This window comes from Cotesia glomerata, linkage group LG2 (genome assembly GCF_020080835.1).
Source record: "Cotesia glomerata isolate CgM1 linkage group LG2, MPM_Cglom_v2.3, whole genome shotgun sequence".
Lineage (NCBI taxonomy): Eukaryota > Metazoa > Arthropoda > Insecta > Hymenoptera > Braconidae > Cotesia > Cotesia glomerata.
In genome coordinates this window covers 20,951,956-20,966,289 of record NC_058159.1, presented here as the reverse complement: position 1 = coordinate 20,966,289, position 14,334 = coordinate 20,951,956, and the positions used below count along the sequence as shown (strand labels likewise).

The 14,334-nt window shown below is 36.9% G+C and overlaps 1 protein-coding gene across 1 annotated transcript; it reads right to left on the bottom strand.

Moving 5' to 3' along the window:
- Positions 1 to 431: 431 nt before the first annotated feature.
- On the bottom strand, positions 432 to 8,963 carry LOC123259065. The gene is made up of 2 exons (XM_044719331.1): positions 8,915 to 8,963; positions 432 to 4,357 (listed from the first exon to the last, which is right to left on the bottom strand). The coding sequence occupies exons 1-2, from the start codon at positions 8,961 to 8,963 to the stop codon at positions 432 to 434; spliced, it is 3,975 nt and encodes a 1,324-aa protein (XP_044575266.1).
- Positions 8,964 to 14,334: the final 5,371 nt, after the last annotated feature.

Sequence of the window (14,334 nt, the reverse complement as noted above, 5' to 3'; positions counted from 1 at the left end):
GACACGTGGTTGAACACTTTGCCGGCACTGAAAAAGCGGTGAAATAAATGCACTGTTAACACAATTTACCTATAACAAATTAAAGCGAATTATTAGCGGTTAATTTAAGCAATTTAAATTATAAAATAAGCGCAATGCGGTTTATTAACAAAAAGCGAAAGTAAAGAAATACTAATGGCGACTTGATGCAGCGAAAGCGTAGAAGCGAAAGATAATAACAATAGTTCGTCTTCTTCCTCGTTGAGTTGGGGAAGAAGGCTATTGCGCATGTCTAGTGGGAGCGATCAGCCAATAAAGCGGTCGATTCATGGCGTGATCGAGAGGCTGATTTTCTATTGGCGGTTCGATTTTTGCGGGAACTAACGGTGGACAGGTGCGTCTCTTGAATTTGGGAGTCCCCCAGGAGCGAGTTAATCGCTACTGGGCCTTGTTCACCGAACATTCTCCCCCGGGTTGGCGGCTGCGTCGACAAGATCATCTTCTTCATGCGTTAGCGGCAGGACACAGAGCTTTGTAATTGGACGTACCAGCTCTGTGTTAACTGTCTTAACAGTTACCACGCGGATTTGTCCATCTTCACCTGGATGGACAGCAATTACTTTGGCTAATGGCCACTTGGTTGGCGGGAGATCCTCAGTGGTGATCAGTACAACTGAACCCACCTTGATCTGGTTGCGTCGATGATGCCACTTTGAAATGGCCTGGTAGCGGTGGATGCAGTCCTGGTAGTAGCGTTTCCAAAAATGTTGAACCATTTGCTGGACTTGTTCCCAGTGCGAGAGCCGAGCAGGTTGTAAATCTGTCAGCGATGGCTCTGGGATAGCGGTCAGTGACTGTCCGATTAAGAAGTGACCTGGAGTCAGTACAGCCAGGTCAGCAGGATCTTCATTCAGCGGTGTGAGCGGTCTGGAATTCAATATGGCTTCAATTTGAGCCAGTAGCGTTGAATATTGCTCAAGCGTCAACAGCGAGTCTCCGATTGTTCTTCGAAGGTGAAATTTGATAGATTTCACAGCGGCTTCCCATTTTCCTCCAAAATGTGGAGCTCCAGGCGGATTGAATTTCCAGTTCGTGCCATCTTGAGCGATCAAGATTGATAATTCTCGTAATGTGCGGGATCCTGCAGCGAATAGTCGTTTCAGCTCTTTATCTGCTCCTACAAAATTGGTTCCACAGTCTGAATATAGCGTGTGGCAGATACCTCGGCGACTAGTGAAGCGGCGATAAGCGGCGATGAAAGCGGCAGCGGTGTAGTCAGTTACTAGCTCTAAGTGTACAGCTGAACTGAACATGCATACAAAGACTGCAATCCAGCCTTTGTATGTTTTTGCTCCACGTCCTTGAAACGTTTTCAGCGTGATAGGTCCAGCGTAGTCGAGTCCTGTATGCAAGAAGGCTCGAGTTGGATTTACTCGTGCAGCGGGTAGTTGACCCATCAACTGTTGAGCGCGTTCACCACGATGTCTCGTGCAGATAACGCAGCGTAAAATAAATGATCTGACTGGAACACGGCCTCCAATGATCCAGACACTCTTGCGTAAGTCAGCGAGCGTAAGCTGAGTACCTCCGTGAAGCGTTTTGCGGTGCGAATCATCAATCAAAATTGATGTAAGCGGTGATTGTCGCGGTAGAATCGCTGGATGCCTCTCTTCTGGGTCCAGCAATGCGTTTTTCAAGCGGCCACCGACTCTCAGGACCCCCTGATGGTCGATGAACGGAGTCAGCTTAGTGATGCTGTTATTTTTAGGCAGACCATCACCATCTTGTAGCGTGTGAATCTCTCTAGCGAAGTATTGTCCTTGAGTGAACTTAATCAAGGTCAATTTAGCGCGCTCCAGGTCTGATGGAGTAAGCGGGTAGGCCAGCGAAGATTGTGGAACTCTTTTAAAGCGGTCGATGGCACGATGCCAGATGCTAAGCTTCCGTAGCAGTGGAAACAGCTGCGTGTAATGCGACAGTAATTGTTGGAGCAGGCAATTTTCTGCTTTCCAAGTTACTAGTGTCAGACCTTGGCGTTCTTCTCGATGCGTTGCGTTGTCGGTTGGAGGCTCCAGAGTGGGCCAAGAGGATTCTGGTTCATGAAGCCAAGTTGGTCCATGCCACCAGAGAGCGTGTTGTTTCAGTTTTAGCGTAGGTATACCTCTTGAAGCGCAGTCAGCGGGGTTTTGTTTTCCTGGAATAAATTTCCAGGAGACATCTCGAAGCGTTTCTTGGATTTTTCCCACTCTATTGCGGACGAATGTCTTCCAGCGGATTGCTGGACTTTTAATCCATGCGAGAGTCACGGCGGAGTCAGTCCAGAGATTGATCTTAACATTTTCAAGCGACTGAACTTCTTTAACATGAAGTATCAGTTGTGTTAGCAACCATGCGGCAGATAATTCCAAGCGTGGGATTGTCATGGTCTTCAGCGGTGCTACTTGCGTTTTTGAACACAGAAGTGAGACCTTTGTGTTCCCATCAGCGTCAGTGACTCTCAAATAAACAGCGGCAGCCATAGCGTTTTGCGAAGCGTCTGAGAACCCGTGCAATTCCATAGTTGCTCCAGGTGCTATATTATTCCAGCGTGGAATGCGGATGGATTCGATGTTTCGAAGATCCTCGCGGTATCCAGTCCATTTGTGAATGAGTGATGGTGACAATTGTTCATCCCATGACACTCTATCTAGCCACAGATCTTGCATAAAGATCTTGGCTTTGACGACTATTGGTGCGAGAAGTCCTAGCGGATCATACAGTTTAGCGATTTCAGACAAAATAGCTCTCTTTGTCTTAGGCGTATCTGGCGGTAGCGTGTACTTGAACTGGAGAGCGTCAGTGCGTGAATTCCAGTACATGCCCAGGACTTTTACTGGTGCATCACTGATTTCTTTAAGCGGTGTATCCAGCTGCTTTTCTGGAGCGACTTCAGCGAGTAACCGTGGGCTATTGCTAGCCCATTTGGCAAGCGGGAAGCAGCCTGCTGCACACAGAGCTTTTGTTTGTACTGCAGCCTTGATAGCGTCTTCTTCGTTGTCTGCTCCACCGTAGATATCATCTACGTAGCGTGTTTTCAACATTGGAGTAACAGCTAGCGGAAAGCGGTGTCCTTCATCCTTTACTAGTTGGATAAGCACACGTACAGCGTCAAAAGGTGCACTAGCGGTTCCGTATGTGACTGTCTTGAGACAGTAAGCGTCTATTAAGTCATTCTCATCTATCCAGAGAATGCACTGAAGCGGCCAATCAAGCGAGTCGACCTCAATCTGTCTGAACATCTTGGTGATGTCAGTAGCGAATAGAATCCTGCTGCAACGGATTCTCAACATCACATCAAAAATGTCAATTTGCGTTTTGGGTCCTGCGTGGAGAATGTCGTTCAATGAAATTCCTGTAGATGTTGCACAGGAACCATTGAACACTGTGCGGAGCTTCGTAGTGGTACTATCAAGCTTCAATACCCCATGGTGAGGCAAGAAGTAAGCGCTTGCGGGCAATTCGTTGACTGGTACTCGTACCATGTGTCCTAGCTGAATGTATTCTGTCATGAATGCACGATACATGTCAGAATATTCTCTTTCTCGCGACAAGCGAGTTATTAATCTGCGGAGTGACCCCATAGCTGCGTTGATAGAGTCGCCAAGTTGACTCTCAAGGGCCTTAAGCGGTAATCTCACTACGTAGCGTCCATCAGGCTGTCGATAATGCGTTTGACGAAAGTGAATTTCACATTCGTCTTCTTCAGCGGTGTTGAGCGGTGAATTTCCTGATGGAACTTCTTCCTGTTCCCAAAACTTAGCGATAGCGTCTTGTAATTCAGTATCTACTGACGCATGTAGTGCTGCGTGTGATGTTGAAGCGTGTTTAGCGGTGACAGCTCCATAGACAATCCAACCAAGCGTGGTGGATTGTGCAATAGGAGCATTGCGAGGTCCTCGTTGAATCTTTGCGTTCATGATCTGTGCGGCTGGTGATGCACCTAGAATAATATCTACAGGGCGTGGCTGTAGATACTTCGGGTCAGCAAGCTTGAGATTCTCAAGATGCGGCCATTTCGGATCAGCGATCACGAACGATGGAAGATCTACCGTCAGTGTCGGTAGAATATGCATGGTGATATGCATTGATGCGGTCGTACACAGCGAACGAAGCTCAATTGTGCTCACACCCAGTGAGCTTCCTGCGGAGACATTGCCAATGCCCTTGAGCATGACCATGTCACGCTGTAGCGGTTGTCCAAGCTTCTTGAAGAGCGACTGTCTCATAAATGAGAGCTCTGAACCTTGATCAATCAACACTCTGGCGGTGATTGGATTACCATGATGTGGGCGAACCTGGACTAAAGCGGTAGCTAGCAATACTTGAGCGGAAAGCGGATCTGAAATAATCAACAGTTAATTTCAAGTTGTAAACGGTCTAAAGGGAACGATTAGTTGCCTGTGCGGAAGATGTAGACTGCGGTGAAGCTGGTTTCGTTGGTGCATCCAAAATGAAGTGTTTTGTTTATATTTTGTTATTGATAATGTGATCCCCGTTTATGACCCTGGACTCCGGCGGGCAAATTTCGAGCCGGGGACTAATTAGATATATATATTTTTATATCATTATATAGATTTAGCTTATGATAATGATGAGATGTATAGTAGCTCATCGGTCGTATAGTGTAGGGGTTAGGTATCGGTCTAGCAAGCGCGCGGCTCAGGTTCGAATCTCAGATAGAACGGATGCGATTTTCACTTTATTTCTATGATTAACGAAAGTTAGGTTTAACTTAAATAAGAGTCAAACAGTCTGAATTTGCGTTAGCTCTACATCTTAGATCAAATAAAAAAAAATGACGCTTAAATATTTAATTTTTTTATTATTTCTTATCAAATAGTATGAGGCAGACTTGAAAGTTGACTAGGGCACAATCCTGATAACCAGGCATGGACCAGTCGTGGCAACTGAGGAAAATAAAAATTAATTAATAAAAAAACAACAATAAAAGAGGACTCAGGGGTTCAAAATCGGATATAATTTTTATTTTCATCAGGTCCGATTTTGAACCCTAAAGCGCCGAAAACGGAAATTTGTAGCGCTTGTGGGACCAAAACCGGACCTACTTAAATATGGAAACAGGCTCTAGTTTCAGCCCCTAAGTCCGGAATAGTTCCGATTTTAGAAGGTTCTAAATGGGCTCTAAATTTCGACTCGGGTAAGTTCGGAAAGCCAACTTCGCCCCAAGCTGATTTTTCGGCATGCCTCACTAAAATTCTAGTCGGGATAATTGGGTCATTCACAGTAATTGGCACGCAGTAATAGAGACAAGCTCCTTTTATACCCGCAGTAATACATGCACATGACTTTTTTTTTTAATGCTTATTATTTAAAGAAAATATTAGTTTATAGCACTCTTGATTTTTTTTTTGAGTCAATAATGAGTCAAGCTTTAGTTTAAAAAAAAAAAATTATTGTTATTTTTGAAAAATTCAATAAAAATGATTCTGAAGTAAAACCTACAGAAAAAACCGCAGTAATACCCACACTTACCCTATAACATAGAATTTGAAAAACTGCGTGGAATACTGCTAACTGCGTGAAAATTGATTCATTCGTTCAGAAATTATTGCAGTTTGAAAATTCAAAAAGTACTGTTTTATTAAACTTCTATCAGACTTTTGAGCTCGAAGAGCTAAGTCTATGAGCTTGGAGAGCTCGAAATAACATTCAAATTATATTTTTGAGCTCGAAAAGCTCAAAAACATCTGAAGTGCAATTTTAAGCGTTTAGATATGGAATTAGCGGGAAGTTGCAGGGATGGTCTTTAGGGTCACTATTTTCCAGATTTTTTTTTGTTTTTTTTTTTTCAAATTTCTTAAAAAGTTAATCTCTTTGGTCGAAAAAATAAAGATTTTTGAGAATTTTTTTTTTACTGAAAAAATGAATATAAATCGAAAAATTGCTCATAGTGGTGATTTTTGCGAAAACAAAGAATTTGAAGCTTCGGAGCACTATAAAAAAAAAATCGCAGCGCCACAAAGCCATTCACGGTATCTTATAGAGAACATTGTGTAGTTTTCAAAACCCTCCTTCGATTTCCTATATAATCATTATTCCTACACTGAGAAAAAAGTATTTTGATCATCACAATACTTGGTATTTTGATAACCAAAATACCAAGTATTGTGATTATCATAATACCAAGTATTGTGATTATCAGAATATAAGTCAGTTCAAGACCTATACTCTGCGCAGTAAACTATAATATATGCGCTGTCACTGCTATCGACGTTTTAACACTAACAGTTAGTTTATTTGATTTATGCACTGGTAAAAATAGAATTCAACTAATATTTATTATATTAGCTTGAAAAAAATTTATTATTACACTTTTAATTTTAATTTTAATTTGTTTTGTTAGTTTTATAAGTCAACTGATTTGTGCCAGTGAAGTGAGGTTATAAACATCTAATAGTCTGTTACATTGGTGTACTGATAATCAGTATACCTAGGTATTGTGAAAATCAGTATACTTATTGTGATAATCGAAATACCACGTATTCTTAGTAGCACAATACCAAGTATTCTGATTATCAAAAAAAATATCTTTAGTAGCAAAATACTTTTTTCTCAGTGTAGAGTTATTGATTATCAAAGTCCAAAAGAACATGTTTGCTTTGATTGACGATAGCTCCGCGGTAAATCATCTTACAGGCTTTTTGATTACGTCAAATTAAACGTCATTAAATTTTCTAAAAAACCTTTTGAAAAAAATAATGAAAAAAATTTTTTTAAAGTTCGTAGATAAAAAAATTTTTTTTCTCAAAAAAAAAAAATATTTTTTCACAAAAAAAAAAATTTACCTTAATTTTCGAATTTTTTTGTTTGTCGTTTTTTTTTATTCGAATTTACTGATGGGCCGAGGCAAATTGAATGCAAAACAAAAAAAAAATCAATTTTTCATTTTTCTGAAAATTGCAGCACGATAATGGATAAAATCTTATTCCTTTAATTTTTTCAAAATTTTGATTACTCGGGGCGAAAAAACTACTGAATGGATCGATCTGAAAATTTACAGGGTTCTTAGGGGTACATTAAGGTGTAAAAATTCCTGCAATGTCTAGCTTCTCCGTTGATATTTGTTAAGATACAATCGATCAACCAAAATAAGGGAAAAAGTCATTTTTTTCAACTTTTTTTAAAGCGGTACCGTACACCGATAAGATTTTTTTTCTGAAATTTTTTTATGGAATTTCATTAGAAATTTCTTCCAGTTTGCAAAACTGTCCTTTTTTTTGCTGTGCAATTATTGGTTGCAGAGATATTGATGGTTAAAGACATAAACGTCCTTTTTTGTCTAATCTCGGATATCTCCGCAACAAATGGTCGTATCAAGCTAAATAAAAAATGCAATTAAAGCTAAATAAATAGACTATCTGTTTCATAAGGTCGCTTTGTCTGAAAAAATTTTTTGGAGCCCATAGAGTGAAAAAAAAAATTCAAAAATTTGGAAATTTTTTTTTTCGCTCTATTTCTTCGGATCATGTTAAAACCGTAATTCCTAAAAAATTTTGATCTCAATATCTGAAAACTAGAGTCTCAGAGCTTTAAAATCCATTTTTTATTTTCGCGATACGATCATTTTCCGTTGAAATACAGCCCGTCAAAAATCTAAAAAATATTTGCATTTTTTTTTATTCCCTTAATTTTTGTGAGTAGTGTATTTTACCAGTCGAAGCAAATCAATAATTATAGTTTGATTTTTAGCGTTGCGTTTAAAATTTACCATTTTACTTTGTAAATATTGACGTTGCTTGTTCAGGAATTTAGTAACTGTAGTTTATATTTTTTACATATGATGCGATCATTTTTTATAAAAAAATGATCACACCTATAGGTACGAAAAGATAAACATCAAAGTCAAAATTCTTAATTATACTTTAACATTTTCTACTTTCACATAGCAAATATTACTGTACGTCGATTACCGCGAGCCGCATCGAATTCCATTGGTTTTTTTGAAAGATTTTTAATTTTAAAATATCAATAAAACATGATTTTTTAATATAATTTTTCAATTATCTATCAGAACAGATTTCATTCTGAGAATTTTGGTAAAGTTCTCTTATAAGAGAGTGGTTATAACAACGCTAAATGCCGCAAAGCGTTCTAAAATTGGATGATTTGTCTAAAACTTGTTAAAGCTCAAATATTTTCAAAAAAGTTTTTTATCAAATACAAAAACATCATAACATGTTAAATTTAGAGCGCTTTGCATTTTAAATTAGCGGGAAGTTGCAGAAATGGCCTGTAGATTCAACAGTTTTACTAATTTTTTTTGATAATTTCGTTATCAAGCTTTTTTAAATAATTTAATTCCTTCCATTTGGTATAACTGAAAGCTTTGCACAATGTTTTTAATTAATAACGGTTAATAATCAATTATTTTACAAAATTCATCACATTCGATGTACACATAAATTATAATTATCGGTTTAAAACAATTTATGACTTGTACATTGATTATACTTCAATTTCTGCATTAAATATATTTTCATATATATTTAGATCATTTATATCAGTGTAAATGATATGAATTTTCCTTTCTTTGCTATCGAAATGAAATATAGTAGGCAAAACGAATCTATTAGCTGTCAATTTTATTTTTTATTACTAAAGTCTCTACCGTTTTTTGGCTATATATCAAATAACGCACAACTTTTTATTAGCAAACTGTAACTACCATAGCTATTATATTCAGTTCTCTTAGTTTTCATGAAATTCCATATACCCGACTAGAAATTTCGTGAGGCATTGCCGAACAATCAATTCGGGGCAAGTTTGGCTTTATGAACTTTGGCAAGCCTAATTCACGCCTTATTAATTCCAATATAGGTAAGCCAAAATTCGGCACTGCCGTAGTTTTTCCAATCTACGCCCAAATTCGGCAAACCGAACTTCGGCAAATCTTTGGTAACTGTGATTTCATGCAAGTCAGGCATACCAATACCCGACTAGAAATTTGAGTGAGGCAGTGATTTGGTGCAAGTAAGGCATGCCGAATTTCAAATTTGCGGTAAGTGAGGCATCCAAACCAGGCCGAAGTTTGGGATGTAACGCAGTTGCGAAGCTCAGCCTAACTTGGCTTCCTGATTAGGCTGCAGTTTGGAAACCACACTTGCTGGTGATTATCTAAGCCTCATTCGGTCCGAATTTGGCTACCTAAGTAGGCAGCATTTCGGAAACCAAATTCGCAAGGAAGAATCCAAATTTAATTCTTTTTGGGTTTTTAGCTTTTTTAATATCAAGCGAAAATTAATAATAACAAATGCTTATTTTTTTATCTACTTTTACTATTTTAAGTATAAATATGAAATTTAGGACCAAATTTTTCAAATATTTCGTGAATAAAAAAAAACAAATTTTTTTTGCTTTTATTTAATATTATTTTTTATTATTTAATTTTAGTTTTTCGGTAATTTTTTTTTTTATTTTTTGGAGCGTTTTTTTATGTGAAGAAGTTCTTTTGATTGGTAGATTTGATAAGTCAAGGGGGAAGGAGATGATGTAGGGCATAGCTTGGAAAACCTACGACAGTTCGAAGTTTGACATACTATTGGCATGCCTGACTTGCATGAAATCACAGTTACCGAAGATTTGCCGAAGTTTGGTTTGCTGAATTTGGGTGTAGCTTGGAAAACCTACGGCAGAACGAAATTTGACAAACTATTGGTGTGCCTAACTTGCATGAACTCACGGTTACCGAAAATTTGCTGAAGTTTGGTTTGCCAAACTTGGTCATAGCTTGGAAAACCTACGGCAGAACGAAGTTTGACAAACTATTGGGATGCCTGACTTGCATGAAATCACGGTTATCGAAGATTTGCCGAAGTTTGGTTTGCCAAACTTGGTCATAGCTTGGAAAACCAACGGCAGTCCAAAGTTTGACATACTACCCGACTAGAAATTTCAGTGAGGCAGTGATTTGGTGCAAGTAAGGCATGCCGAATTCCAAACTTGCAGTAAGTGAGGCATCCAAACTAGGCCGAAATTTGGGATGTAACGCAGTTGCGGGGCTCAGCCTAACTTGGCTTCCTGATTAGGTTGCAGTTTGGAAACCAAATTCGCAACGAAGAATCCAAATCTAATTCTTTCTTGATTTTTAGCTTTTTTATTATCAAGTGAAAATTAATAATAAAAAATGCTTATTTTTTTATCTTTACTAGATTTTATATTTGTCTTTTATATTCTTTTATATTTGTAAAAATGCTTACCGTAAGATGGACGGTGTGGCTTAATGTATATAGAATAAGCGAAAGGAAATTTAGTATAGACCGGATAGCTCAAATGGTAGAGTAGCCGACATGTCTTCGGAAGGTTCTGGGTTCGAATCCCAGTCCGAGCTATCTAATAATTTTTCCTCGCATATTCTATAAACTCACATTAAGATGATCCTCTCCACATTCCTTTCTCAATCCTTTCCTATCAATATCCTGTTACGTGAATGTGGAACGCTTCACGTAATAATTACCGTAACTCCTATTCTTTCCCGCTTCACAGCATTATTTATATTTGTAAATATATATTTTAAGTTTTACTATTTTAAGAATAAATATTAAATTTAGGACTAAATTTTTTAAATATTTCATGAATAAAAAAAAAATTCTGTGTTGCTTTTATTTAATATTATTTTTATTATTTAATTTTATTTTTTCTGTAATTTTTTTTTGTTTTTTGGAACGTTTTTTAATGTGAAGAGGTTTTTTTGATTGCTAGATTTGATAAGTCAAGGGGGAAGGGGTTGATGGAGGAGTTAGATACACTAATCACACATAATACTTAACTTTACTTCACACTCGCCTTAATAGTAATTATAATTAGTAATTATTAATTATTAAAAGTCGTACATGTCGAACGCGAGACTCTCCAAATTTTGAATCTATTCAGATCACGTAATAAATTTATTATAGACGGTAAGACCGTAAGATGGACGGTGTGGCTTAATGTATACAGAATAAGCGAAAGGAAATTTTAGTATAGACCGGATAGCTCAAATGGTAGAGTATCCGACATGTCTTCGGAAGGTTCTGGGTTCGAATCCCAGTCCGAGCTATCTATTAATTTTTTTCTCGCATATTCTATAAACTCATATTCTCTATACAAGAAAAGTCTTTTGACATTTCTCAATAAATTAACTCCTTTGAAAGTTATTTAGGGTTAAAATAGTGTTAAAAATAAATTTCGAATTTTTTTGCTTTTTATCCACTTTATTGATCACTTCGACATTTGATATCACAAATAATTCATTAAAAAAAAAAAAAATTCTTTTAAAACAAAAAAAATCAAATAAGAAATCTCTTAACATCAATATTAAGAGCTTAAACTTTCACGATAATTTTTTTTGTTACCTCGAATAACGTTTCGGTATATCTATGAAAAAAAAAAAAAACTTAATTTTTTGGCTCAGTCCATTATATATGCACATATCAGGCCACATATGTGGAATGGTCATTTTTAGGTTTAAGTTTATCTATTTTATTGTTTTATTGCATCTTTGTATTCAGCAGTAAGTATTTTTTCGAAAAGGTTGTAAATGAAGGGATTAAGAAAAATTCCCAAATGAACAGATGTTAAGTTAAGAGATCTTAGAAAATATTTGTATACGTGGGAACGTAAGTATGGATTTGTCTCGTAACAAAAATGTATGTTACAAGTACCGATAGTGTAAGAACGAACTATGACCGATGCGGGGGTGAGAAACCCATGTAGCAAGTAGAGAACTAATTGTATGAGACTCGAGCAGGCAGTTCCTGACTAACTTTGATGTAAGGCAGACCTCTGTCCTTTTATCTCTGCAATTTTACTTTGAATGAATACTCAATTAAATTTTAACCACCCCGTGATTCCTTAATAATAACATCTTAATTAATCTTAGTATCCTATCCTAAAATCCGATACTACATATGGACTCTGTTATGCAATAGTGTGTTAAGTACATAGGATTTCCATAGCACTTAACACATTAATGCATAACAGTGTCCATATATGGCCATATCAGGATATATCAGGACGTATGTGGTTATATCAAGAGGAATCAGAAAATTTTTTTACGGGTTTTATGACAACTTTTAAGAATTTTAAACGTAAAAATATGAATGAATACCATCATAATTGTCACATATATATATATATATATATATATATATATATATATATATATATATATATATATATACATTATACATAAATTGTTAATTTAATGAAATTATCCTAGAAAACTGAGTAAATTGACTTATTCTGATTAAATCGAATATAATCAGCCCGGTTTTCACCCCCGAATAAAAACAAAATTCCGCCGCACCACCGCCGCAACACCGCTGCACGGCTTTTTAAGCGCCGCACCACCGCTGCACTACAGCCGTGACAATTTTGATTATTTTCCAAGTGCCGCATCACCGCCGCACCACCGCCGTGACAAGTAAAGAATTTATCTATTCGCCGCACTACCGCCGCACCAGCGCCGTGACAAGTAAATAAATTTCTATTCGCCGCACCACCGCTGCACCACCGCCGCAACACAGCTGTGACGCGCCCGGGTAAAAATAAAATTATTAATTTTTACGAAAAAATAATAAATTTCGTTCGACCGCCGCACCACGGCCGTACCATACCGCTGTTTGATCACAGTTCAATTTTTAAAATTCTTTCAGAGTATTTCGATAGGCGTATCGCTTCTGTGCAACACGAGGACAAAATTAAAAATCTACATCAACAATACGACTAAAAAAATCAATAATTTCGCGGTGCTTTGGCCTGATTTAAAAAAATTTTTTTTTTTTTTAATATTAGGCATTTGATTAAAAGGAGGTTGATCAATAGGTCTTAGATTAAGATTTCTATAGTGTAGCACTCTTCCTATTCTTTCCCGCTTCACAGCATTATTTATATTTGTAAAAATGCTTGCCGTAAGATGGACGGTGTGGCTTAATGTATATAGAATAAGCGAAAAGAAATTTAGTATAGACCGGATAGCTCAAATGGTAGAGTAGCCGACATGTCTTCGGAAGGTTCTGGGTTTGAATCCCAATCCGAGCTATCTAATAATTTTTTCTCGCATCCCATAGAGGAAAGTACCACGGGGCCTAGCTTGGCCCAGCCTTGGCTCAACTATGAAGAACTCTGGGCCAAGCTTGTAAGCCAGGCTTGGCCCAGTCCTGGTTGAAGTCTGGGATGATAACGATGGGCCAAGCCTGGTTACCAGGACTGGCCCACGCCTTGTTACCAGGGCTGAGCCATAGTTAATTTTCAAGTCTGGCCCATGCCATTTGATAAAAAATGATAAAAAAGAATTATTGGAATGTTATTTTTTTATTTTATTTTGTAAGTAAAGTAAATTCGAACCTAACTGTTGCTAATTATAGAAATAAAGTGAAAATCGTATCCGTTCTAACCGAGATTCGAACCCGAGCCGCGCGCTTGCCAGACTGATAACTAACCCTTACACCGTACGACCGATAAGTTGATGCACATCTAATTATTCTGATAAGCTAAATCTATATAGTGACGAAGTGTGACGGTTTATTATTTATATAATTTATGTTATTTAATATTGTGTTTCGATGAAAATTAACTATTTCTTACAAATGTTTATTATAGTTAAAAAAAATGAAAGAGTCAAGTTGTTATATTACTTTAAACTTTGTACATCGTTCTGTATATTTTTAATATCTTATGATAAATTTTCATGTTTAAAATTATCAATATTAAAAATTCAACTGTAAATTATTATATTTTAATTTTTTTAGGACTACATCAATTTTGACGATATGCAATTGTCTTGGTTAAATAATAAATTTTAAATTTTAGAATTTGTTAGCAAATATTCGTTAAACAATAAATGTTTACTGTTTAAAATTCTATTACTTAATGATTTATTAAGTTTGAATTTCCCATTGAATGGCTAAGGCTAGGTTACTCAATTCTGGCTCAAGTCTTGGTTGCTATTCAACGCCCATGGCTACAAAGAAAAAAAAATTTACTTAAATCAAGTAAATAATTTTTAAGAATTTCATCTTCTTGATTTGAGTAGAAAAATTCTTAAACTAAGAAATTTTTCTCGATTTAAGTAAATTTTATTTAATTAAAGAATTTTTCGTTTTTATTGAAGACAATTAAACTCTTCAAAGTTATTTTCTTGGTTCAAGAATTTTTCTCTTGAATTAAGTTAATTTTTTTTCCAGTGTAGGTTTCCCAATCTTGGCTAACCCTTGGGTAATCATTGTGGCCGTGACTGGGTGACCCAGTTCTGGCCTAGGCTCGGGTAATAATTGGGCCGACCAAGGCGTGGTTGCCCAGTCTTGGCCCAAGCTTGGG